At 47.6% G+C, this 23,100-nt stretch overlaps 2 protein-coding genes across 14 annotated transcripts in view; both read right to left on the bottom strand.

Moving 5' to 3' along the window:
* USP4 (ubiquitin specific peptidase 4) overlaps positions 1–14,530 on the bottom strand; it is a 50,731-nt gene extending 36,201 nt beyond the window's left edge. For 3 of the 13 annotated variants that reach the window (XR_008233557.1, XM_052777764.1, XM_052777765.1), the window contains exons 1-7: positions 14,382–14,515; positions 14,128–14,255; positions 13,677–13,807; positions 9,918–10,044; positions 8,573–8,718; positions 8,319–8,380; positions 3,842–5,113 (exon numbers count right to left, since the gene is read on the bottom strand). Coding sequence is in view for 10 of the 13 variants with exons in the window: in XM_052777764.1 (XP_052633724.1) it covers positions 3,842–5,113; positions 8,319–8,380; positions 8,573–8,718; positions 9,918–10,044; positions 13,677–13,807; positions 14,128–14,255; positions 14,382–14,482 (1,967 nt within the window). In the remaining 3 variants the exon portion in view is untranslated. Of the gene's footprint in view, positions 1–168; positions 2,788–3,744; positions 5,114–8,318; positions 8,381–8,572; positions 8,719–9,917; positions 10,045–13,676; positions 13,808–14,127; positions 14,256–14,381 lie in introns of those variants that run through there. The other 10 variants (XR_008233558.1, XR_008233559.1, XM_052777773.1 and 7 more) reach the window with 8 other exon arrangements.
* Positions 14,531–19,002: 4,472 nt separating this feature from the next.
* Positions 19,003–20,022, bottom strand: GPX1 (glutathione peroxidase 1). Its single transcript, XM_052775652.1, has 2 exons — positions 19,741–20,022; positions 19,003–19,639 (listed from the first exon to the last, which is right to left on the bottom strand). Exons 1-2 carry the CDS (start codon positions 19,981–19,983, stop codon positions 19,274–19,276), a joined length of 609 nt encoding a protein of 202 aa, XP_052631612.1. The 5' UTR covers positions 19,984–20,022; the 3' UTR covers positions 19,003–19,273.
* Between the last annotated feature and the right edge of the window lie 3,078 nt (positions 20,023–23,100).

The following is a 23,100-nucleotide window of genomic DNA, read 5'->3' as shown; positions in this document are numbered from 1 at the left end:
TTTTAAATATAAATCCCTTAAAAATAGGTAAAAAAGCTTTGTGAAATAACCTGTGTGTCATGATTTAGGCCCAGCCAGCAACTAAGCACCATGCGGTTACTTCCTCACTCCTCCCCCCTGCTCCAGTGGGATGGGAAGGAGAATCAGACGAAAAAGGTTAAAAACTCATGGGTTGAGACAAGGACAGTTTAATAGGACAACACAAGGAAAGAAGAAATAATGACAATAATACTAATAAAAGAATACACAAAGCGAGTGATGCACAATGCAATTGCTCACCACCTGGAACCCAATGCCCAGCACGCTACCAATCTGCGATCCCTCCTCCCCCACCGGCCAGCTCCCCCAGTTTAGATACTGAGCATGACATCATATGGCATCAAATATCCCCTTGGCTAGTTCAGCTCAGCTATCCTGGCTGTGTCCCCTCCCAGCTTCTTGTGAAAATTAACTTTATCCCAGCCAAACCCAGGATACTAACCACCCCTTATTCTATACCACCTACGTCATGCCCAGATCCTACACTTTCCAATTAGTCACCACCACTTTTCCTGTCTTTTTTTTAATACGCATATATAAACACACAGAGATCTCATTCCCTTAGTCTATGAGCCACCCCCTCTAACATGTCCATTGAGTTAATTTAATCCATGACTTTGGGGCTCCATCCGTCTTAACAGTCTTTCAGGGCAGGAGAGATGGTGTGTGGCGTTGGATTGCTGCATCTGGAGCTCACAGCTGGTGTATTTGGCACGGCCCACACCCACAGTCTGCAGGTTGAAGATGTCTATTTTGAGGAAGTTGCTGGGCGCCAGTTGCTGAAGCCAGTTTAAGTTCCATCACTGCTGCACTTCACTCAGTTTCATCAAAGTCCATACTTCATTGATTTGGGCGATTCTTACTGTAATCCCATTGATATGGCATATAGCAACTGTAGTAGCAATGACATACAGTGGCAGGATTATTTAGCAATTAACATCATACAATTTAATTCATTGGCTATTCTCACCCAAAATCGAATGCCCTTGAGGTACACATCGAACTTCCCCATCATTCTGCATCACCCACCAAGTGCACCCAGGTCTTTGAGCAAAAGCAATCCCATGGATGGGTTTTCCTTTGCCCGAGGCAGGACTAACCCAGACTGTTTTCCCTAACATATTCTTCATGTGCACTACGGGGACTTCATCCCCTTCTACAGTACATGGAAGTTTTGATTGGGCAGGGCCAGCTCAATTGGCAGATCCTCTGGTGTTGACTAACCAGTTGGCTTTTGCTAAATGTGTATCCCAATGTTTGAAGGTCCCACCCCCTATTGCGCTCTGTAGTTTATAGTATCACTGTAGTTTATAGCAGTCCATTGTATCATTCAATTTTCCTGGACCCTAGTGCATGATGGGGCATATGATACACCCACTCAATGCCATGCTCTTTGGCCCAGGTGTCTGTGAGGTTGTTTCAGAAATGAGTCCCATTGTCTGACTCAATTCTTTCTGGGGTACCATGTCACCGTAAGACTTGCTTTTCAAGGCCCAGAATAGTGTTCCAGGCAGTGGCACGGGCCACGGGATATGTTTCCAGCCATCCGGTGGTTGCTTCCACCATTGTAAACGCATGGCGCCTGCCTTGGCAGGTTTGTGGGAGTGTGATATAGTCAATCTGCCAGGCCTCCCCGTATTTATACTTCAGCCATTGCCCTCCATACCAGAGGCTTTAACCACTTGGCTTGCCTGATTGCAGCTCATGTTTCACGTTCATGAATAACCAGTGCAATATCATCCGTGGTCAAGCCCACCCCTCGATCACGAGCCCATCTGTATGTTGCATCTCTTCCCTGATGGCCTGAGGCATCATGGACCCACTGATCCATAACTAATTCACCCTTATGTTGCCAGTCCAAATCCACCTGAGCCACTTCAATCTTGGCAGCCTGATCCACCTGCTGGGTGTTTTGATGTTCTTCACTGGCCTGACTCTTGGGTACGTGAGCATCTACGTGATGTACTTTTACAACCGGCTTCTCTAACCAGGCAGCAATATCTTGCCCCAGTGCAGCAGCCCAGATGGGTTTGCCTCTGCACTGCCAGCTGCTCTGCTTCCATTGCTGCAACCACCCCCACAGGGCATTTACCACAATCCATGAGTCAGTATAGAGATAGAGCTCTGGCCGTTCTCCCCAGCTGTGGTGTAGAGCACATTTTTAACATCTTGTCCTGTCCAGACTGGCCCAAGGGCTACTGCATGAACTATTTCCTGTTTAATCTGTTCAAAGGCTTATTGTTGCTCAGGGCTCCATTTTAAAATCATTCTTCTTCTGGGTCACTTGATAGAGAGGGCTTACAATTAAGACTGTAATCTGGAATATGCACACTCCAAAAACCCACAACACTTAAGCAAGCTTGTGTTTCCTTTTTGCTAGTTGGTGGAGACATAGCTTCTATTTTGTTGATCACATCCATTGGGATCTGACAATGCCCATCTTGCCATTTTATTCCTAAAAACCGGATCTCCCGTGCAGGTCCCTTGACCTCACTTCGTTTTAAGGCAAAACCAACCTTCAGAAGGATTTGAACTGTTTTCTTCCCTTTCTCAAAAACTTCTTCTGCTGTGTTGCCCCACACAATGATGTCATCAATGTATTGCAGGTGTTCAGAGCTTCACCCTGTTCCACTGCAGTCTGGATCAGTCCACGGCAAATGGTGGGGCTTTGTTTCTACCCCTGGGGCAGTCGACTCCAGGTGTACTGGACACCCCTCCAAGCGAAAACAAAATGCAACCTGCACTCTGCTGCCAAAGGGATTGAGAAAAATGCATTAGCGATATCAATTGTGGCATACCACTTGGCTGCCTTTGATTCCAGTTTGTACTGAAGTTCCAGCATGGCCAGCACAGCAGCATGACTTCATTCAGGCCACGATAGTCTACTGTTAGTGTCCACTCTCCATCCGATTTTCGCACTGGCTATACGGGACTATTAAAGGGTGAGCAAGTTTTGCTGATCGCTCCTTGGCTCTCCAGTCGACAAATCAGCATATGGCTGGGAATCAGAGAGTCTTGGTTGGTGCAACATTGCCGCTGGTGCACTGTTGTGGTAGCGACTGGCACTTGTTGTTCTTTGACCCTCAGCAATCCCACAACAGAAGGGTCCTCCGAGAGACCGGGCAATGTAGACAGCTGTTCAATTTCCTCCATCTCCAACGCAGCTATACCAAAGGCCCACCGGTACCCTTTTGGGTCCTTGAAATACCCTCTCCTGAGATATTCTATGCCAAGGACACGGGGCCTCTGGGCCAGTCACAATAGGGTGTGTAGGCCACTCATTCCCCATTAGACTCACTTCAGCTTCCAATACAGTTAGCTGTTGGGATCCCCCTGTCACTCCACAAATACAGATAGGTTCTTCCCCTTTATAGCTTGATGGCATTAGGGTACACTGTGCACCGGTATCTACCCTTATAGACCCTTATACTCCTGTGGGTTTGACGTGCCAGGCCATCGAATCCACACAGTCCAATAAACTCAGTTGTCCCTTTCCTCCACCTGGCTGGATGTAGGGACCCTCTAATCCTGGTCATAGTATTCATTACGCACTTTTTGTAAACATGAATCAGAAGTCCCTTCAAGAGGATCAGAAATGAGATCAGCCCTTCTACTCTGTCTGGGGAACTGCCCACTGGAAACTGGAGCAGCATTTTTCCAGGAAGAATCCCCTTTTGTGATTGTTTTTCCTTGCAACTCACTTACCCGTGCCTCTAGGGTTGAGGTAGGTTTTCCATCCCACTCCCTCATGTCCTCTCCGTGGTCACGCAGGTAAAACCACAGGGTACTACGTGATGTGTACCTTCTATACCCTTTCTCTTCAGCAGAAGAATGCTGACTCCTAATAGCTGAGATAGGGGCCTGGACAGGTGCGGGGCAGAACTTATCCTCGAATCGCTGGAACTCTCGGGACAGTTTCTCGGCTAGCATGTCTGGCAGTTTCTCCACAGCTGAGATGCAGGCCCGTAGGGAAGAAGAGATACTTCCTTCGTATTGCTGGAGTCGTCCAGCCACTTCATCCACTGTCTGTCCCTCACCTTCTTTCCAGGACACTATTGCCAATGAGTTGGCATACAATGGTGGTGTGCTTCGTAGAAACTTCCGCCACATGGGTTGTGTGCATTGCACTTCATCTGGATCTGTGGGTAACCGCTCATTATAAATCACCTCTAGCACAGCTAATTCCCTCAGGTACTGGATACCTCTCTCCATAGTGGTCCACTTGCCTGGGTGACATGTAATATCTTCCTTGAAGGGGTACCTTTCCTTCACACCCAACAGAAGTCGCCTCCAGAGGCTGAGGGCTTGTGTCTTTTTCCCAATCGCCTTGTCAATGACCCCTTCCCTAGACAGGGATCCCAGCTGCTTGGCTTCCCTACCCTCTAATTCCAAGCTACTGGCCCCGTTATCCCAGCATCGGAGCAGCCAGGTGACAATGTGCTCGCCTGGATGGCGGCTGAAATCCTTTTGTATATCTCGCAGCTCACTCGGGGATAGGGATCGGGTGATTATCTCTGGTTCTGCCTCTTCCTCCTGTTCTCGTGATGACCCTGGTTCACTTTCATCCCTCACTAAGTGAGCTGATTTTTTTGTGTATTTCTTCTTCTGTACAGGGGCAACTGATACTGGCACAGTTTGGTTCTCTGGTTCAGCTGCAGTGCCTGTCGCTGGGGTTTGAGTAGCCACAGTGCCTGTCGCCAGAGTTTGAGTAGCCACAGTGCTTGTCATGAGGGTTGGAATAGCTGCAGTGCCTGTCGGTCTGTTTTCCCTCCCTGCCCGCTGAGGGTGCTGCATAATATTGAGCAGTGTTTGGTAGATGCTGGCCAGGGCCCAGCACAGTGTGGTAAGTTGTGCCTCTTTGGAATAGCCACAGCATTTTCCTTTCAAATATTCTACCACTTCATGAGGGTTCTGTAGTTGTTCAGGAGTGAAGTTCCAAACCATTGGAGGTGAGAAGTTCTCTAGATACCTGCCCATATTCTCCCATATGCCGTGCCACCCATGACTATCCAGCCTTGGGGCAGATCTCTGGGTGGTATTCTTAAAAGAAGTTTTTTGTAACCCTAAACAAGACCTGAAACACATTAAGGAGACATAGCAATAAGAGCATGCTGGCTTGAACATCCCAAGGATATTCAAAATTCTCACAAGCTGTTGTAGTTAGCCTGAAAGAGAAAGGGGAGGTAAAAGAACAGGAGAAAGTATCCCCCCTGCTCCCGTCTTCCCCATAGATTGGGTGCAATTGCTAATACATTCTGAGAGAAGGTGCCCGAGGTACAGGCATGACAACAATGCCGAATACAAGAACCAGCTTAACCTCGTGACCAGTGATGTAATCATAAATCAACATTACCTAGGTACAGCAAAATGACAGTCCTGATCCCTCTCCCAGAGGTGACAGAACATCACCGCAGGGAATACATAGTGCATATAAGAACTTAGATAACACCACCATGTGAACAAATGAACCAACATTGTGACCAGCGACTATATAAGAAATGCGTATAACAAATTTATTTTAACACGCTGTGGTCATATCTGTCATTATCTCAACCCTTTGGGCCCCATGTTGGGTACCAAAAAGGACTGTCCTGGTTTAGGCCCAGCCGGCGACTAAGCACCATGCAGCCACTCACTCATTCCCTCCCCTGCCCCCATGGGATGGGAAGAAGGATCAGAAGAAAAAGGTAAATAACTCGTGGGTTGAGACAAGGACAGTTTAACAGGACAACACAAGGAGAGAAGAAATAATAGTAACAATAATACTAACAAAAGAATATACGAAGTGAGTTATGCACAATGAAATATATACTGAGCATGATGTCATATGGTATCGAATATCCCCTTTGCTAGTTCAGCTCAGCTATCCTGGCTGTGTCCCCTCCTAGCTTCTTGTGAAAATTAACTCTATCCCAGCCAAACCCAGGACACCTTGAAAGAGCAGCAGAAAGAAAACTTAAGATCTACAAATGATCCAGTCTAGATTGCCACCAGCCCACTCACATTTGACATGGAGTGATGACACACAACAGAGGAATCACCAAAATGCAGAAGAAATGTCCCCTCAGACTGTCAACATATATTCAACATAAATATCTAGACTCAATCATCTCTGAAAACATCTGAGCTGCAGGCTACCAGAAGACAGCAGTATACCATGGCAGATACATTGCTAATTATGCCCTCTTCTTACAGGGAACTTTTTTTACTCCTCCTACATGCATCTGCTACTGCCCACACTATGAGGCAGGCTACTGGACACACCTGGTCCAGATCCAGTACAGCCTTCCTCATTATTTTCAACAGTACAAGTATGATTCATACACAGTTTTGGGGTTATCAAGGCAACTGCTGTAGAATATTAGCAGCTTAAAGACATAAAAAGGCATAGAAAACATCACTGAACCTAACAGGAAAATACTGCTCGTTATCATCTTTTGTTATCATATGTCTATAACAGATTAAGTTCTCAACTTTTTCCTCCTTCCATTTCAAACACAGAAAGAATTTTAAAGTCCAATCTTTCTACCTGACTTGCCTTACATGACACAGCCACCTTTTGCATAAGAAGGCATGATGTTAGTCCAGCAGGGCTCATTATAATCCAAAGACATTAAAGCATACTGCTTTCCTGAGAGACAGGCTTTGCCCTGGCCACATAAAAAGGTCCTTCTCATTTGATCAGCAGTTTGTGTGCTGATCAGCACACACCAAAGTCAATCCTAATGAGGAGGGGCAATCCAGCTTCTTCTTCCCCTCTTTGGTTTCCCGAACAGTGTTTTTGAACAAACAGCTATTATGCATTTAACCTAAAAGACTAAATAAGGGCACAAGAGCCAGAGCGCAAAACTTGCTAAACCAATGCACCCAACTGTATAAGGGAGACATTATGTGGACTATACATGCTTAGTTTCTTAACTGACAGAGATAAGGGCAAAGGAAATAGTTAGCCAAGACAGCGTACAAAGGAACAGATAATCCTAGATGTATGACTTACTACAATTCTTTCAGCTACCCATTATCAGCATCAAGTCAAAAAATTTCACGAGTTCTACATTATAATAAGCAAATCTTTATTTCTACATCATTAGAAAATACTAATCTGCATACTGATAACCATTTTCATTTAAATATCACTACAGGTTAATTAAAAGTCTTTACCTATCAGACTAGCTGCTAAAAAAAAGACTGAGGCCTGGAAATGCTACAGGGCTCCTTTTTAGCTTCGCTTCACATAGAAACAAAAGGTTATGATCTGGTCTTGCACGGCACCCTCTCTAATACTGACTGTCAACTAGTATTCAGTTATGTACATGACATGAATGTTTAGATGCTTTTCGCACTGTAGTCTTACAAAAAGTTCATTATAATCCTAGGAACATTCTCCTGATCCATTTACCCAGTATTATATCTCACAAGTACAGAATTGTTTCAAAACAAGTTTCAGTGACCTATTTGATCCATTCTTCAAGTTTAACACCGGTAAGATCTTGACCTCAAATCAGATCACTCGGCAGCAAGCTCTACAAGTTAATTGTATTGTACAGAAAAACATTATCGAGTCTAATGGCCTACTCATGGGAAAGCAAGTAGGCCATCAGACTAGTAAAATCACAGGATTTTACTTTCTGTAGTATGACTGGATAAGAGCAGCTCTTATCATTGTAAGCAACTTCCATTCTACACCACTCACTCTATACATACATTATTTCATCACCCCCCCCCATATTGCTCATCTCTTCTCTAAATTAGATATTAGAGAGATAATATCTGTGTAAAATTTACAGACTTCTAATTATCTTGAGTGGCAGGGGGGGTTGTTAAGCTATTTCTATACCTTTTTAAGGAGGAACTACCAGAACTCTGAGTATTCACTACTGGCAGCTTTGGAAATATACTCCAAGATCCTTTTTGTTCCACAATGGTAGAAGACAGCTATTTTTTTTTACTGTGCAGTCTGCAGAGGTAACTTTTTAACTAGACTAGCTCAACATAAATAGCACTTTCATCTCCTAAGCACTGTAGAAACCCAAGCTTATACAACCTATTTGAAATGGGCTTTAAAAAGAAGACTGTTGCTAAGACAAGAAACCAGCAGCAGAACCACCGAAGAATATTTATATTCAAGATTTTATCTCCTCCTTCAAAATACCCAAAATAAAGAAATGCACAATAAGGCAGTAATAATTAGGCTTCCACAGAGAACACATAGTCACTAAAAACAAGTGAACAAGCTTGACAAAATAGTAGAACCCATTAGAACATGCTTGCTTGCTTACTTTGCCAGGAAATGCTGTCCAGGCCACGTGCCATCTTCATTCTTCACTTCTATTAGAACAACCTGAAAGAGAGTTCACGTAATAAAGATAACTACAAATCTGCTGCACATTTTGCAAAATCATTAACAAATCACATTTTCAATGTTTGCTCAAAGTACATAAAACCAAGTGAAAAAAAATTACACATCAGAGAAAGCAGTACATGAGAATCTAAAAAAAAAAAAAAAAAAGGAAAAAAAAGTTATGCCCCTTACCTGACCGTCATAGAGCCCTGCATCTTGCACAGTGCTATCCAGCTTGCTGAGCTGCTCGTAAGTGTTGCTCATATACCTGTTCCATAACCTAGTTTCCTTCTCAGCTGGGATATTAAACAGTTTTCTCATTTTTTTCTCAATGGTAGCTGTTCAGGAGGAAAAAAAAACACCAAAATACCTAAAACATGAGTGCTTTTGAAAAAAAACCTGACAAGCCAGGCATTCAGCAAGGAGGTACAACATTGAACCTTCAAGATCCTTTGAATAGAAAATGTATCATGAAAGTTATAATTACTCATACAACTTGTCTAATATTTAGTCTGAAACAATGAATAAATTCTGTTTTCAGTCATGTATTTGCCTGTTAAGCCCTCAAACCAATAATGTTCAGAACACATTGAAAAGTTTCTGCCCAAAGGCCAACTTCTGTGAAACAGTCATCATTTGATAACATAGGTTCAAAAAGGAAGTGTTTTCAGTTACTGTTGTCAGGCCATACATCAGCAAACTGAAAAAAAAAAAGCATCTTTATGGACATATGGACACATTTATGGACATATATGACAGCTGTCATTCACCATTTTAACACGGGAAAACACAGCCATGATACAGAAAGACAGAGGGGCTAAATTTCAGGAAGAACAAGAAGTGTAGGAAGAGCCATTAAGAAGATGACTAAAATATTCACACACTAGGGAGAGGGAATTGTAGGAGAACCAGAGACAGAACTGCTTTACATGAGCGACATGGATGTTTCTTAAGGACATGAGTTAGTAAGCAATGTGCTCCTCAAAGCTCTTAACCACAACTCCCTGTGTTGCACACAGAACCACTGTGGCTGGAAGAAACTGAGGAGGTTCCTAGTCCAGCCACTCAAACCAGCGTCAACACTGAATTCAGACCAGACTGCTTGGGGCTTATCCAATCAGGTGTTCAAAACTTGCAAGGCAGGAGATTCCCTCACCCCTCCAGGCCCTGTTCAAATGTCTAGCTGTCCTAATAGGGAAAATGTTTTCGTTATATTCAGTTGGAACCTGTCCTGTTTCAATTTATGACTACTGTCTGTTACACAGTTTTCTTGCTTTGTGACTCAGTAAATAGCTTGACTCCACATTCTCAGTAACCTCCTCATAGGTGCTACAAGGTCCCTCCAAAAGCCTTCTCTTCTCCAGGCTAAACACAGCTTCCTCAGCCTCTTCTCACACATCACACGCTCCAACCCCAACTGTCCTGTTGGTACCCACTAGACTCGCGCCAGTTTATCAACATCATTCTTGTTCTGGAGGGCACAAAATATCTCGAGGTAGCATCAGACCACAGCTTCATGCATCAGAGAACTACTTACCAACAGTATCTGCTTTGCTAAAGTGGCAGCTAATTACATTGTCAGGATCACTGCTCTCACACAGCTTCAGCTCAAGAAGATAAACTTCAACCTTATAGTGCTTCACAAACAGACCATATTCCACTACCTGCAAACAAAAGGCAGATGTGAGAAACAAAATAACACGAAGTTAAAATACCGAGCAGCCCTCTGTAAGGTAGACCTGTCTAAATACTTTAAGTCTTTAGGAGTCTTGCAAGTCAAGCCATAAACTGAACACTGACTTGTTCTCAAGTCCAGATTCAGTCACAGCCTCCATCAGCTTGTTTTGGGGTTTTGTTTTGTTTTTAAAATGTAAGAAATCCCAGTACTTTCCTTCCCCTGTGGATCCAAAGGTCCCATCATCACAGCTGAACTAAAAGTGCCAGCTAATTACCCATGAAGAATATTTGATCACACAGATCAAATGCATTCTAGAAAAAAAAAAAAATTATCTTTTGCCCCTAGTCTTTGGCTAAGGTTTACATAAAACAAACAAGCCTAGAACACTGGAGCAAAATCCTTTCTATTAGAAGAGAGTAAGACAAAGCATTAATGATTTTTCTGCATGGTATACAGAATCTACCTCATGACTCTCTCCTTGCAAAAACAAACAAATCTGTCAGAACTTGTTTTGATGACATTGCTTCATTTCAGTCATTTTCAAATCAATTTTGCATTTGAGAGAATACTCCAATAGGTACATCTACCCATCCCACGAGCTTTCAGCATATTTTTAAAAAGGTATCCTGTAAGACTAGACACAACTCTTCACCTACAGATCATGAAAGACTTTATACCAGAAAAAAAAGCACGTTTCAGAGGCCAGTTATGAGACAACTGTGATGTAACTGATGAAAACAAAAAACAAAAAAACAAAAAAAAACCCACAACTCAATTCTCTCCCCAGTTCTTTGCAGCTATAGAGCCTATGAAATTGAGATATTTAATTGAACCAGCAGGTATAATTTTTAAGAGTAACAGTGTTTAAGAGCCATTTGGACAATGCCTTTAATAATTTGCTTTAGCTTTCAGTCAGCCCTGAAGTGGTCAGGCAGTTGGACTAGATGATTGTTGTAGGTCCCTTCCAACTGAAATATACCTATTCTATTCTACTCGCATGACCCCAGATTTGCCATGATCTACATCTGTATCATTTTACAGAAAAAAAAAAACAACTTTACCCAGCTTTGGAAAGAAACAAAGAATTAAGACTGAGACTTACTGTGAGAATTTAGCTAAATTATGCTTCCCTCTTCTGATCTTTTATAGGGTTGTACTAGATATGCAAGGTGCTTTGAAGCTAAATGATTAACAAATACATTTGCAAAGATCTTCAGTATTTTGCTGTTACAACAGAAAGTAAAACTCCCTGTTTAAACAGCTTGACAGGCAAATTAGACTTTTTTTTTTTTAAAGAATGCAAAGGAACCAATTCACAAGTTCTCCATTTCTTTTTCAGAAGGAATTTCATTAAATGGGACTTCCTGTTCTCCAGTATTCTATAGTTAGAAACAAATAAGAACCGTATTTAGAATTGGAAAAACTCTTTCCAAGAAGAAGTTTCTGATCAGATCACTGTGTTCATTAGGACAGATGAATGGCAAGAAGAGTCTCTAATCACCTGCAGATGTCTTTTTAAACAGTGTCTGATCAGCTAGCTTGTTCTCTGTCAAAGTAAAACTCTGGTCATCCCGTTGGACAGCAATCTGAGCACAACACGCATTCAACCGCTGAGGAAGCACACTGTTCTATATTTTGCACATTAATACACTTTGCAGTGGGACTCTATAGAAGATTGCCCAAGAACATGGTTTGAGATTATCAAAAGAAACCCGAACCACAAACAAAATCTAATCTAATCCTCCTGTACTTGTCTCTGATCACCAGGCACATAGGGATGGAAGAAATACCAGCTTGTAAAATCACAAAGATGCCTGAAAATTACTTCCCAAATCCTACTTTTATGGATATTTTGATGTATGAATTACAGCTGATCCAGCTTTAGGAAAAGGATTAAAGCATTCAAGGACCGCAAGTTTAACTGCTTTACTTCCAATGCTATCTGGAGAACACTGTAACCAGATACTGACCACGTTCTACTCAGGTGCAGTTCTGCAGCTTGTGTATCCCACTGACTTTTCGATTTATATTTTTCGTAAGAGGCTGTAACATCCCACAAACATACTATGCTGCTATATTTCAACATTTTTTTAAATATAAAAATCACTTAAGTTATCAGGTTAACAATAAACAACAGAGACTGAAACTCTCATAGCAATTCAAAACTTTAAAAATTTACTCTTAACTGGACCACAATAACTTGGCATCTTATATCTATAAAACAGCACTAGCTCTAAGCTCTAGCCCCCAATAACTACAGCGTTGAATAGTGGCATCTGATACCCCAGGAGAAGGAGTCTCAGAGTTAAGCCTGTCACCCAAGTGTTTCCCCAATAGCTTCCAAACCTCTTGTCCAACTTCCGAATTTTTCAGAAAAGCGAGTGTCTAATAACATCCCAGGCTTTGTGAAAGTGGTTAGCCAGTTCAGGAACAAAAGCTTCCTCATTCAGAGAAGCACTAATCAGTAATAGTTCTAGTTTTTCTTCTCAGTATAGACTTTCTATTCCTCAAGAAGTTATCTGTTTCTACTAAACCCACATCTCCTTTATATGCTATAATCCTTTTCCACTCCCCCCACTTCTGGTTTACACAGGAGTTCTGTCTACTGAGCAGAGTGAAGCTGGGGTCACCTGGTGAACGTGGGATCATTTACACTTTCTGAAGATGTCAGAATTTCTCGTTACGTAAAATTTCTAGCCCACACTGAAAGACAACGTTCCAGTACCACTGATCAGCATGAGTGGGCCTCCAAGAGAGGGATCTTTCTTTCTTTTACCATTCTGGTGTCACACTTTCCTGGGTCTTGCACCTGGAAGCAACCCTTACTGTAACATAATGCTACTTAAACTTAAGCAATATTAATTTTGTACAATAATCACTACACCAAACAAATAGTGTTGATATAGTCTTTATGAACCCCACAGACTGGCACTGCTCAATTTAGTCAGTGCAAAAACCTACGACTAAAATAAAAACAAAAAACCTTTTACCCACAAACGAGTGTCTGACAGTTTTCCAAAGAAGCAGCCTGTAAATCTCACTTTCTGGAACAGATTATATACTCAGAATGCATTCATGACTGCATTTGCCAAACAAAAGTAAGACTTACAGAACAAAACCACAAATAGTCCCTTCTCATGATTTTAGAATCACAGAACTTTGGAAGAGAAAACAAGAACCACCTTAAACTCCAGAGGAAGTCCCTAAGCCATCTGTACTAAAAGACCACTTATTCCAATGCCTCATTCTGTCCTGGAAGATCAATAAGCTTGACTAACAACTTGCATTTTTCAACAAAACACAAACTATTCCATGCAACATAAAAGCACCGCACCAGTCCAAACAATCATAACGTAAAAAGTTAAACAGAACAAGGTTCATGGTTCTCACCCCATATAACCCATCAACTGAGAATCACTGAAGATTCAGGCATTTTAACTGTAATACTGGAAGGTCATTCTTTCAGGTACCAAGTCAAAGAGACCTCATGTTATTATCTCCAAAGAGCTGCTGAGGATCCTGTCTTAACTCACTTCTAGCAAAATAAACATTGTCTAAGTTTGGTAGAGATCAGAAAATGAAACCAGGCTAAAGAGACCTTGGTTCACCCATACTTACTTTTCTCACAATAGGCTGCTGTCCATCTATGCAGCCATACCACCTTACTAGTTTATTCCAGGCTTCGGTGGGAACCAATACATAATCTAGCTCGTCAATGAGGTGTTCTTTTAAACTCTGGGTTTCTGGATCTAAAAGGGAGACAGACATAAGAAAGCATGGCATCAAACAGCATGCTTTCTTCTCATGACCTACACACATACTACCACGATGCTAAAAAATACCAACCCTCCCACAGGCGGGCAGAAACCGCACCAGCCTCCTCCTCACTTACGAGGCCGGCAGGGCCACTTGTATCCTCCCGGGACACAGCGCTTCAAAAGCGAAAGCTGCACGACGAGACGACCGCAGGTGGGAGCCACTTACCCGAGCCGGGGCTGCGACCCGAGCACCAGACCCCACTGCCCAGGGCCCCGCTCCCCGCGGCCCAGCGCCGCCGGGCAGCACTCACCGCCGAAGAGACCCGAGTTGTCGATAGGCCCAGGGAAGAGGCCGGGATCGCCCGCGCCGAACATATCCCAGCTGTCGAAGCCCACGTACTTCTTCCACTGCTTGAACCAGCGGCTGTCCACCAGGTACCTGCAACACACGACACCGGCCGGCGCGGCCCCCTCAGCGGCGGCCCGGCCCGGCCCGGCCCGCTCCCACAGGCCCCGCCGCCCGGAGGGGAAGGGGACGGAGGGAGGGCCGGCCGGCTACGCTCACCAGGACTCCCCCGGCCGGAGGGCCGTGGCTAGCAGCGGCCCCAGCTCGGCCCGCTGCACCGTCGCGTCCGGCCGCGCCCCGCCGCCTTCAGCCGCCGCCATGTCGCTGCGCGAGCCCCGTCGCGGGCGGATGTCGGCCCGCGTACGCATGCGCGCTGGGTCAGCCTGCTGCCCTCGCCCCGCCCCGCCCGCGCGCCCTCTGACGGGATGGGCGGGGCCGCGCGCGGGGGTTGAGGCCGGCGGCGCGGGCGCTGTGGCGGCGGTCGCCATCTTGCAGTCGTGGCCCGCGGGTCCGCGCTGGGCCGCCCCGGAATGCGGGCCCTTGGTGGGCGCAGCCCCTGGGGCTGCGGGGGCGGGCAGGGTGGGTGCCCCCCTCCCCGGGCCTCTAGCGCCGGCGGGGCGGCGAGCAGGCAGGGCTGGAAGCTGCGAGGGTGCAGGGAGGCCTCATCCCCGCGGGGGGTGGGCCTCGTCCCCGAGGTGGCTCCGTGGCCGAGAGGGTCTCCCGGAGAGGCCTCCTCCAAAGCAGGTGGCGGAAGTGTTTGGTGTGGACTCCGTGGTTTCAGTGTTACCTGCTCCATTTTCTGTGGCAACTGACTTCACGGAGACCTCTGGTCAGAGCGTTGGCTAGGGAAGGAGGCTTCAGATTGTTACAGGAGTAGACAGGAGAATGGGTCTGAGTAACCAGCTGGGGAGCACTCAGGAGTTTCGAAAGTGTCTCTGGAAAGACCCTCCCAAGAAGCAGTTTAGGCATTTGTCTCTCGAATAGCATATCCTGTGCTGTTTAGGAAGCCTGTCCTTCAGAAGTGGGAAAATTGGGAAGGATTCAGATGATGATTTAGAGACTTAAAAACCTGCTTTAAACTGATACACCAAAGAAATCCATTTACCTCAAAGAAAAAAAGGCAGGGGGTGATGTGCTGGGGCTGTGACTGTGCAGGGGAGCACTCTTCTGGGCAGCCAGTGTCCAGCAGCGTGGTAGGCGGATGGGCTCTACCTCCTGCCAGCCAGGCCTGGCAGCGCTGCAGCTATCCAGGGTAAATTGCTAAAGGCCTTTTATGTTTTTGACAGCAGGGCAAGTCCATCCACTTAACACTGAAAAAGAAGACCCATTTTCTCCTTCCAGTGAGAGTTGAGTCCTGTTACTTACTCCTGTTTTTCTCAAAGGGCAGGGCCCCTTTGGGCTTCAAGGAACTAACACACCCTGTTATGGCAAGACTGGGTGTGTTTTTAAAATGAGTCAGCTGTTCTGAGATAATGCTTACATGGCTGACCTCGCTCTGCTAATGAATTACCTACTCCTAATAGAAAATGCAGTAAACAATTAAAATGGTCTCATTCAAAGCTTTCTGATTCAGTACTAGGAAATGACATTATTACAGTTTCACTGTAGATGGGAGTGTCTGTGTTCTCCTGTCTCCTCAAGCACTTTCCTTTCAGCCATTTGGCTTCCTGCCCTTGTCTCCAGCTGAACTAGATGGGTGCTCGCTGCGAGAGTGGCACTGACAGGAACAAAGCCCTTTCCAGTGCCACCCAGTTGGAGGCAGGTGTTTCTTACCTGCCCTACAATGACAATGATCAAAAACGGTGACTAAAAGCTATCTTAAAAGTTAGTGGGTGCAACAAAGCTCAGCAGGAGGAGAAAGGGGTTTTAAATAGCTGAAAGAACATTTAACGGGCTGAGTAAGAAAAGTCTTAGGCTCCACTGGATGGCATTTCCGTTGAGTAGACACTTCTGAACACCACATCTCATCAGCCATGATTTCAAGAGATGTGTTAGGGTTTGGTGGGCAGAACACTAGGGAACCTGGGAGACGGAGATAGGGGCAGGAATAATAATCTTCTCTGCAGCTAGTTAACGCTCCTGACAGCTTCAAATACATGAACTTGCTTAAAGATTTAAGAAGTTGATGGCAACAATCAGCAGCTAAGGGGAGGAGGAGGGGGACCAAACATTCTCTAGAAAGGGAGGGGGATATATGGGACTCTGATATGTAGAAGAATGGAAAAGCAGGGTGAACGCTAGCAGGGATTGGCTGTTTGCAATAAAAGTGTACAAAAAAAATAGAGTGTAGGAGTGTAGATGTGGCAGACACCAGATGTTGAAAGGACAACATCCTCAAGCCATGGAAGCATCCATGTGTGCTAAAGTAGTATTATTTTAAGGTTTCCTTCTGAGTCAGTCTGTTTCTGAAATTACAGAAATAGAACTCGGCCATTTTATAATCCCTGAGGAATCACCTGGGATTCTTCAGGTCTACCCTCAGCATAGAGCTGCTACCTGTAGAAAAACATTTTCATCCCTTCTGGTCACAACACCAAATAACATTTGGGCGCGAGAGCCTGCGTGGGGCTGTGCTCTTCTGCGGGTGTCGCTGCCGAAGGTTTCCAGCCCGCAGGCTGCCCTTTCCACCACAGCCCACTTTACCCCAGAAGCCACCTACTCTGGAGAATGCTGAAATGAGACAGGGGATAACAAGGCTGGGAGGCTTTTATCTACACTGCAGAGTTCCTGCTGGGTGTGCTTACACTGGAATCATTCGTTTTCCTGCTGGCATGGCTAATTTTCATCCTGGAATCACGTCACTGTACTTCTGCTGGCGTGGCTCTATCTGTTCTGGAGCTGCTGCTTTGTTTTTCTGCTAGCACAGCCCCAACAGCCGGAAGGTAAATAAATCCCTTGGCCATTAGCACTGAATAAGCACGGTGTAAGATGCCTTTCTGACCGGTGGGCTCAGTGATAGACCCTTTCTGGCAGGGGTGCCACTGGAACAGCAGCAGTTGTTGGGATCGGCTCCCCCATGGCGGTGGGGAACAGGCAAAGCAAAGGAGGTCCCACTCAAATGGCTCAGGTTTGGTGAGCCAAGATTGAGGAAGTGCCACAGCTGGTGCGGAGAAAGATTTTTCAATGCAGTGAGTTCCTGCTGCCCACGATCCTCTAGACTCTCCACATATTTCAACATCCTGCATTAACGAGGGAAGTAGATTCAACTGAAAAAATAATCCCCCAAATCAAGCAGCTTCTGCTCCAAAGCTGAAATAGCTACTGAAAACATCCTGTTTTTTTTCCACAAAGCTGTACTGGAAGTTAAGAAATAGCCCGGTGAGGATTGTGCAATCCAAGTTCAAAGATCGATGACTCAGGGGCAGCGGCAAGCAGGGTGGAGCCAGCTGTAGGTTTTGCCCCACTGTCTCTCCTCAGACCGGAGGGGGCCCTGAATGTAGGTACAGTAACAAAGCAACCAGTGAATTGGTGAGGTGAGAAGCTATGAACAGGAAAAAAAGCGAAGAACCTCAAATCCCAAGTGTTTTTAATTATGAAAACAGTGCACTGATGCTTGAAAGTGTTATGCCTTCCCTTTGAAAGCCCGAGTTTCTAGTCTGTGTTGAGTACTCCTCAGTCCAGCACCAAGTTTATACTCAGTGCTATGAGGCCTCATGAGGAGTGCCTTGTAATGCAAACGTGCTTACAGAGCCATTTAAGGAGTGAAAATTTACCTGCAGAAGGACCTGAGCCACTGGGCAGTAAGATGGCAGGTGAAATTTGGCACAGGCTTGCGGTTTTCCAGGGGAAACCAACCCTAATTCCAGCCATTCAGCAACAGGCTGTAAACCCAGGATTGCCACGCAGCAACAACATGTCAGGATTATTGTAACAGCTCCGTGAAATACCCGTCAGCTCCATGGTTGACAGGAGTCAAAAAAGTGTTAGGGAAGGAATAAAAAGAAGAAAATACTGCCTGAACCCTGGGCACCCGCACTTTGTCACATGCAATTCCTGTTCCCAAAGGGCAACAAGGACACTCCGAGGCAAGGCACAGTTTCCGTGGGAGAAGTGGTTGAACGCGCTGGTATTCTGCACTGGGAACACAAAAGAACCGGTTCTTTGTGTGATTCCCTGCGTTGCAAGGCACTGGGGATGCACAAAGGTGATACGGGCTTCATGTAGGACTGGGTGAGTATGTAGAGATCCGTGTTGGGCTACCACCGATGCAAAAAGGGATAGAGCCAGGAGATAGCGAGGGGGCAGTGGCTCTGCAACAAGGGGAGGGACAGCAGGTGCTCCTGCTCTAAGGTCCCCCCTGGGCATCTGCTGATGGAGGCCAAATGACAAGGTGGGCCTTGGCCAAAGAGCTGTTCTTCCCCAAGCCCTCTGCCAGCACAGCTGGAGCAGCGGAGGCTGCAGAACCGCTCATCTACTTGCCTGAACGGTTATTAACCTGTCGCGGCCTGTTGTTGGTAGCCAAGCTTGGAGTTTGTCAGCCAGTGTAAAATCACACCCTGGCCATGTGCCACTGTGTCTTTCCTCCACAGGCAAGCCTCAAGTGAGGTCCAGTAAGCAGTTTTGCAAAGTATTTCTGTTCTGTGCCGCCCCCCCGCTCTGCCAAGCTCGTCACGCGCAGGGCAAGACGTGGCACTGATTCACAGTTTGCAGAGCCCGCAGATGTTGTTTGCCCATCACACTGCCCTAGGTTTGCATTCACATTTCAGCCTGACTGTGCTATCGCGCTTGAGTGCTTTGAGTCAGCCCCTGTGAGCACCCACACGAGCTGATGAACAGGTAAGATGGCCACCACGCTTTACCCAACTTGCCCGGATTTATCAAGCCACAGCCGTCAAGAAAGTACACGTATTTTTTTTATTCAGAGAATCACAGTAAGCTACTGAGACTCACAGCTGCTTTCCCCGGCATAGTTTCCCAAACATTCACATGCAACTTTTGAAAACATCAGGTACACTTCAAGAATTTGGAAGGTGCACCATCATAAGCAAAACCTGCACGAGACATTGGGATTTCTGCCAGAGCAGCAGCCCCCTGCGAAAGAAACAGGCAGGAGCACAGCGAGCTGAGCAGGAAGGGAGGGGGCCGGGCAGCGAACGCTGCGACGCTCGGCTTTATTCGAGAACATTCCTGGGTACCTTCTGCAGAAGCAATTCAATATCATCCTGGATCTTGATGGTTTCGAAATGCCGGCTGTAGCGTTTGAAGGGCACGCCGTCGGGGTCGATGAGGAACTTCTCGAAGTTCCAGGAGATGTCGTTGCGGCAGACGGGGGACCAGATGATGTACTGCGGGTTGGTCATCAGCGAGGAGGGGTCGTCGTGCGGGAAGGGCAGCGCCTCTCTCAGGAAGGCGAAGAGCGGGTGCGCGTTCTTCCCGTTCACCTCGCACTTCTCGAACAGGAGGAAATTGGGCTTGTACCCGTTGCCGGGACGAACGTGCTCCAGCGAGAGCAGGATCTCCTCGTTCGTAGCATTTTCCTAGGGACGCAAAAAGAAAACCGCCCCGAGCGAAGCCCGTGAGAGCCCAGCCGGGACGGGCGGCCCTTCCCCGCTCCCCGGCCCCGCCGCCCCTGCCCTACCTGGTGCCCGAACTGGTTGCAGGGGAAGCCGAGGACCTGCAGCCCGCGGGGGCCGTACCGCCGCTGCAGCTCGTTGAGCTGCAGGAAGTCGCGGGTGGTGGTGCCTCAGAGCGACGCCACGTTGGACACCAGCAGCACCTTCCCCCGCAGCGAGCCCAGCGCCAGCGGCTCCGCCGCGCCCAGCGGCCGCGCCGACATGCCCGCCAGCCCGCCCGCCACCGCGCCCGCTCCCGCCGCCGCCATGGCCAGCACTGCCGGGCCGGCCCCGCTTCCCGCCCGCCCGCCCGCCGCGCCGCCCCGCCTGCCCGCCGGGACCCTCCTCCTCCGCCGCTTACCACCTCTCCGGGCGGCATCGCCCCCCCCCGGCCCTCCCTCCTTCCCTCTCTCCCTCCCGCTCGGAGCCTTCCCCGGGACCACGGGGAGTCTCTACTCTCACCAGCTGCCCCCCGCCTTCTTCCCATCTTCACGGAAAGGCTTGGCGTTTTTCTGATCAATTAAAAGCTCAGAATTGGGCGGTTTACACATCCACGGGTAATAGACAGGGAAGCGTCACCGATTCTCAGAAACGCTGTGGAAAATCGGCAAAACGCAAAGTGGTCCCGGGAGCTAGAACCCTCGTGGTGACAAGGCCGCCCGAGTATGGCAGCGGCACCGGGGGCTGCAGCGTCCTGCTAGGACACCGCTGCCAACGAGAGCCGCTTTGGGGGGAGAAACACCTTCAGTTTGTGCACCAGGAGGAGGAACAGGAGGGGTCCAAGAGGGGCCACAGATTCCCTCCTTCAGTCTCCTTTTATAATTTTTCCACCTCTTTGAGGCTGGTAGAGCCTCCCTTTACTTCAGCGGTTGCTTTCCCCATCTGTGGCTTTTCCATTTCTTGCCTTACTGCTTTGGTGTGTTTTAGGGAGTTTTAAATCACGCAGTAGCAACTGCTCTTTTTCTCATGGATTCAAGGCAGCCCTAAGTGAACTACACTGTTGCCTGTACCCACGCCAGGCAACATAGCCCAGCCACTCCTCCACAGGTCTGGGTGCCGAAACATCGCCCTCCTCCAGAGCACGCCGTGAAGAGGCAAGTCCAGCACCAGGCCTTGAGGTGATGTCCACGGGTGGGACCAGCGGGGACCGTGGGGCAGCACACCTCAGCAGGGACCAAGAGCAAGGGCCTCAGCTTCGGCACGGCTCCCATGGGGAAGCAGGGAGCCCCTGCCGAGGCTCCTGCCAGCGTTTGCACCAAGCGAGCTCCATCCACAACAGCCCCGAGGTCAGACAGCTGCTTATCAGCCCTGGCCCCCAGCCAAGGCTGCCTGGGCCCCAGAGCACGGGGAAGGGGGGGGGGGATGTACGCAGGGCCCCCCTCTGCTTCTGTCTGTTCTCTTTCATGCTTGGTAGCGAGGACTCATCACAAGCACCAGCTGTCACTAACAGGCCACCTTATAACGCTGCATCTCTGGTCTGGGTTCCCAGGTGACCGCAGGATCTGGTGGTTTTGCTCTTGGCACCTGTCCCCACGACTGGGAACTGTAATAGCTTCTGGCTGCGTTGAGTTTTGGGGACTCGCCTGATTATCTTGCATCTTCTGGGACGTGAAAATTTTTGCAGCCTGTTGCAGCACTGATAGCAGGAGCCACAACAAGCATCCTGAGATCAGAGCAGCCAGGAAATGGCTGATGGGACGAGCAGAGGCATGTGATCCATGTTTGCTCTTGAGTCAATCGACGGTTACAGTCCACACCGACTCCTCACCCACCCCTTGAGCGTGGCAAGCCACGGTGGTTTGAAGAAGAGGAATTTCTCTTCAGGGTGATCTCTAGGGCAGTGCCACAGAGGCATCTCTGCTTTTGACACCTGCTCAGACTGGCACTTTCAATCCTCGGGCTGGACCTGGGGATTTTGTCTGAAATTGAGAGTTTACTTCTGGGGCCCTGCCCTTTTCAGACAAGGCAGGTTAGGGCTTTCCCTTCCCTGACGAGTGAATTTTAAGGAAACCAAGTGAGCTGAACTTCCTTGTTGGCTCAGAGCTATGCCCTGGGCCTGGACACGTTCTGGAGAGCCAGCTGAACTTGGATCCAGAGGAGTGTGAGGAGCTCCCAAGGGACTAGATGGGCTCAAGGGACCCTCTTTTGAGGTGTGTGACAAGTGATGGTTGTCCTGTGAGGTCAGAAGGTTGCTGTTTAACAGCAACAGCAGTGAGTAACCACAAAGGTTGCAAAACACACCTTCTGGCCTCCTGCTCACATCTTCTCCCCACTCCCGTACCGAACTCCCTCCCCTAGGCAGGGGGCTGGCACTTGGCTCCTAGCTTTTCACCTGCCCCTTTCACCCCTCCTTGCCTGGCTGGATCGCTCTGTGTGAGCACTGAGCTCTCATTTCCCAGGTCTGGTCTGGCTGTCCATCTCAGTTTCATCCAGAACAAAGGTGGCCTCCAGAGGTGACAGATGCAACAGGAACCCAAAGGGAGCCAGGCTGCCAGCCCTCGAAAGCAGGAAGGCTGAGGACAGATGGCTTAATAATCACACGCTCCTAAGCAGGCTTCTGCTCTGATGCCAGTGGTGCAAGGGACAAGGAGAGGGAGCTGGAGCTTCTGGTCACGAATGAAAGACAGTGACTTACCAAGACGTCTGAACTTCAAGAAAGGCAGGCCAGGCCTGCAATCCTAACACCAGCTGGTGGACAAGACAGAGGAGATGGGGAGGTGGTGCTGTAGGTTAACAAGAGCTTAGATTAAACCTGGGATAACAAATTAATCATTTCTGGGTGGAAGCGCACCAGCCGATACACAAACCATGAGCTGGGTCTAGAGGAACATGCAGACCTTGCTCAAAACCACTGAAGAGCAGATGAAGAGCTGCTCTGTAACTGTGACCATAGAGAACTGCAACCCAGCGGCTCTGCAAGACTGAAAAACCCCAGTTTTGCTCAACTGCAACCACCCCCCAAACCACCCAACAACAAAACCCCCCCAAAAAAGGGAACTGCAGAGGAGTGAGCAAGTTTGTTAACAGGGCAGAGAATGACATCCTCCTGGGCAGGCCTGCAGCTGCAGCTGGGAACTTCTTGCTCTGTTCAACCCCGTCACCCCACGCGGGCAGAACGGGCACCCAGGAGAGGAAGGAGGGAAGGGTGGGACTGGTGCCACCGCTACCGCCAGGCTGGCCAGACGCTTCACTCCGGGGTGTCTGTGGCTGCAGAGGGAGGACAAGGACCCAGAGGTATGGGGCACTCCCACAGCCAGGTCTGTTTGTCCTTTGTTGCAGGATCAGGAACATTGTCCAAAAAAAAAAAAAAAAAAAAAAAAGCAACATTTTTTAGGACATTACTCAGATGCAGCTAGGTGCTCACTTACACAGGTTGACGTCAGCAA

Source organism: Harpia harpyja, chromosome Z, assembly GCF_026419915.1.
Source record: "Harpia harpyja isolate bHarHar1 chromosome Z, bHarHar1 primary haplotype, whole genome shotgun sequence".
NCBI classification, from domain to species: domain Eukaryota; kingdom Metazoa; phylum Chordata; class Aves; order Accipitriformes; family Accipitridae; genus Harpia; species Harpia harpyja.
The sequence above is the reverse complement of the archived record's forward strand: the minus strand, read 5'-3'. Positions and strand labels throughout refer to the sequence as shown.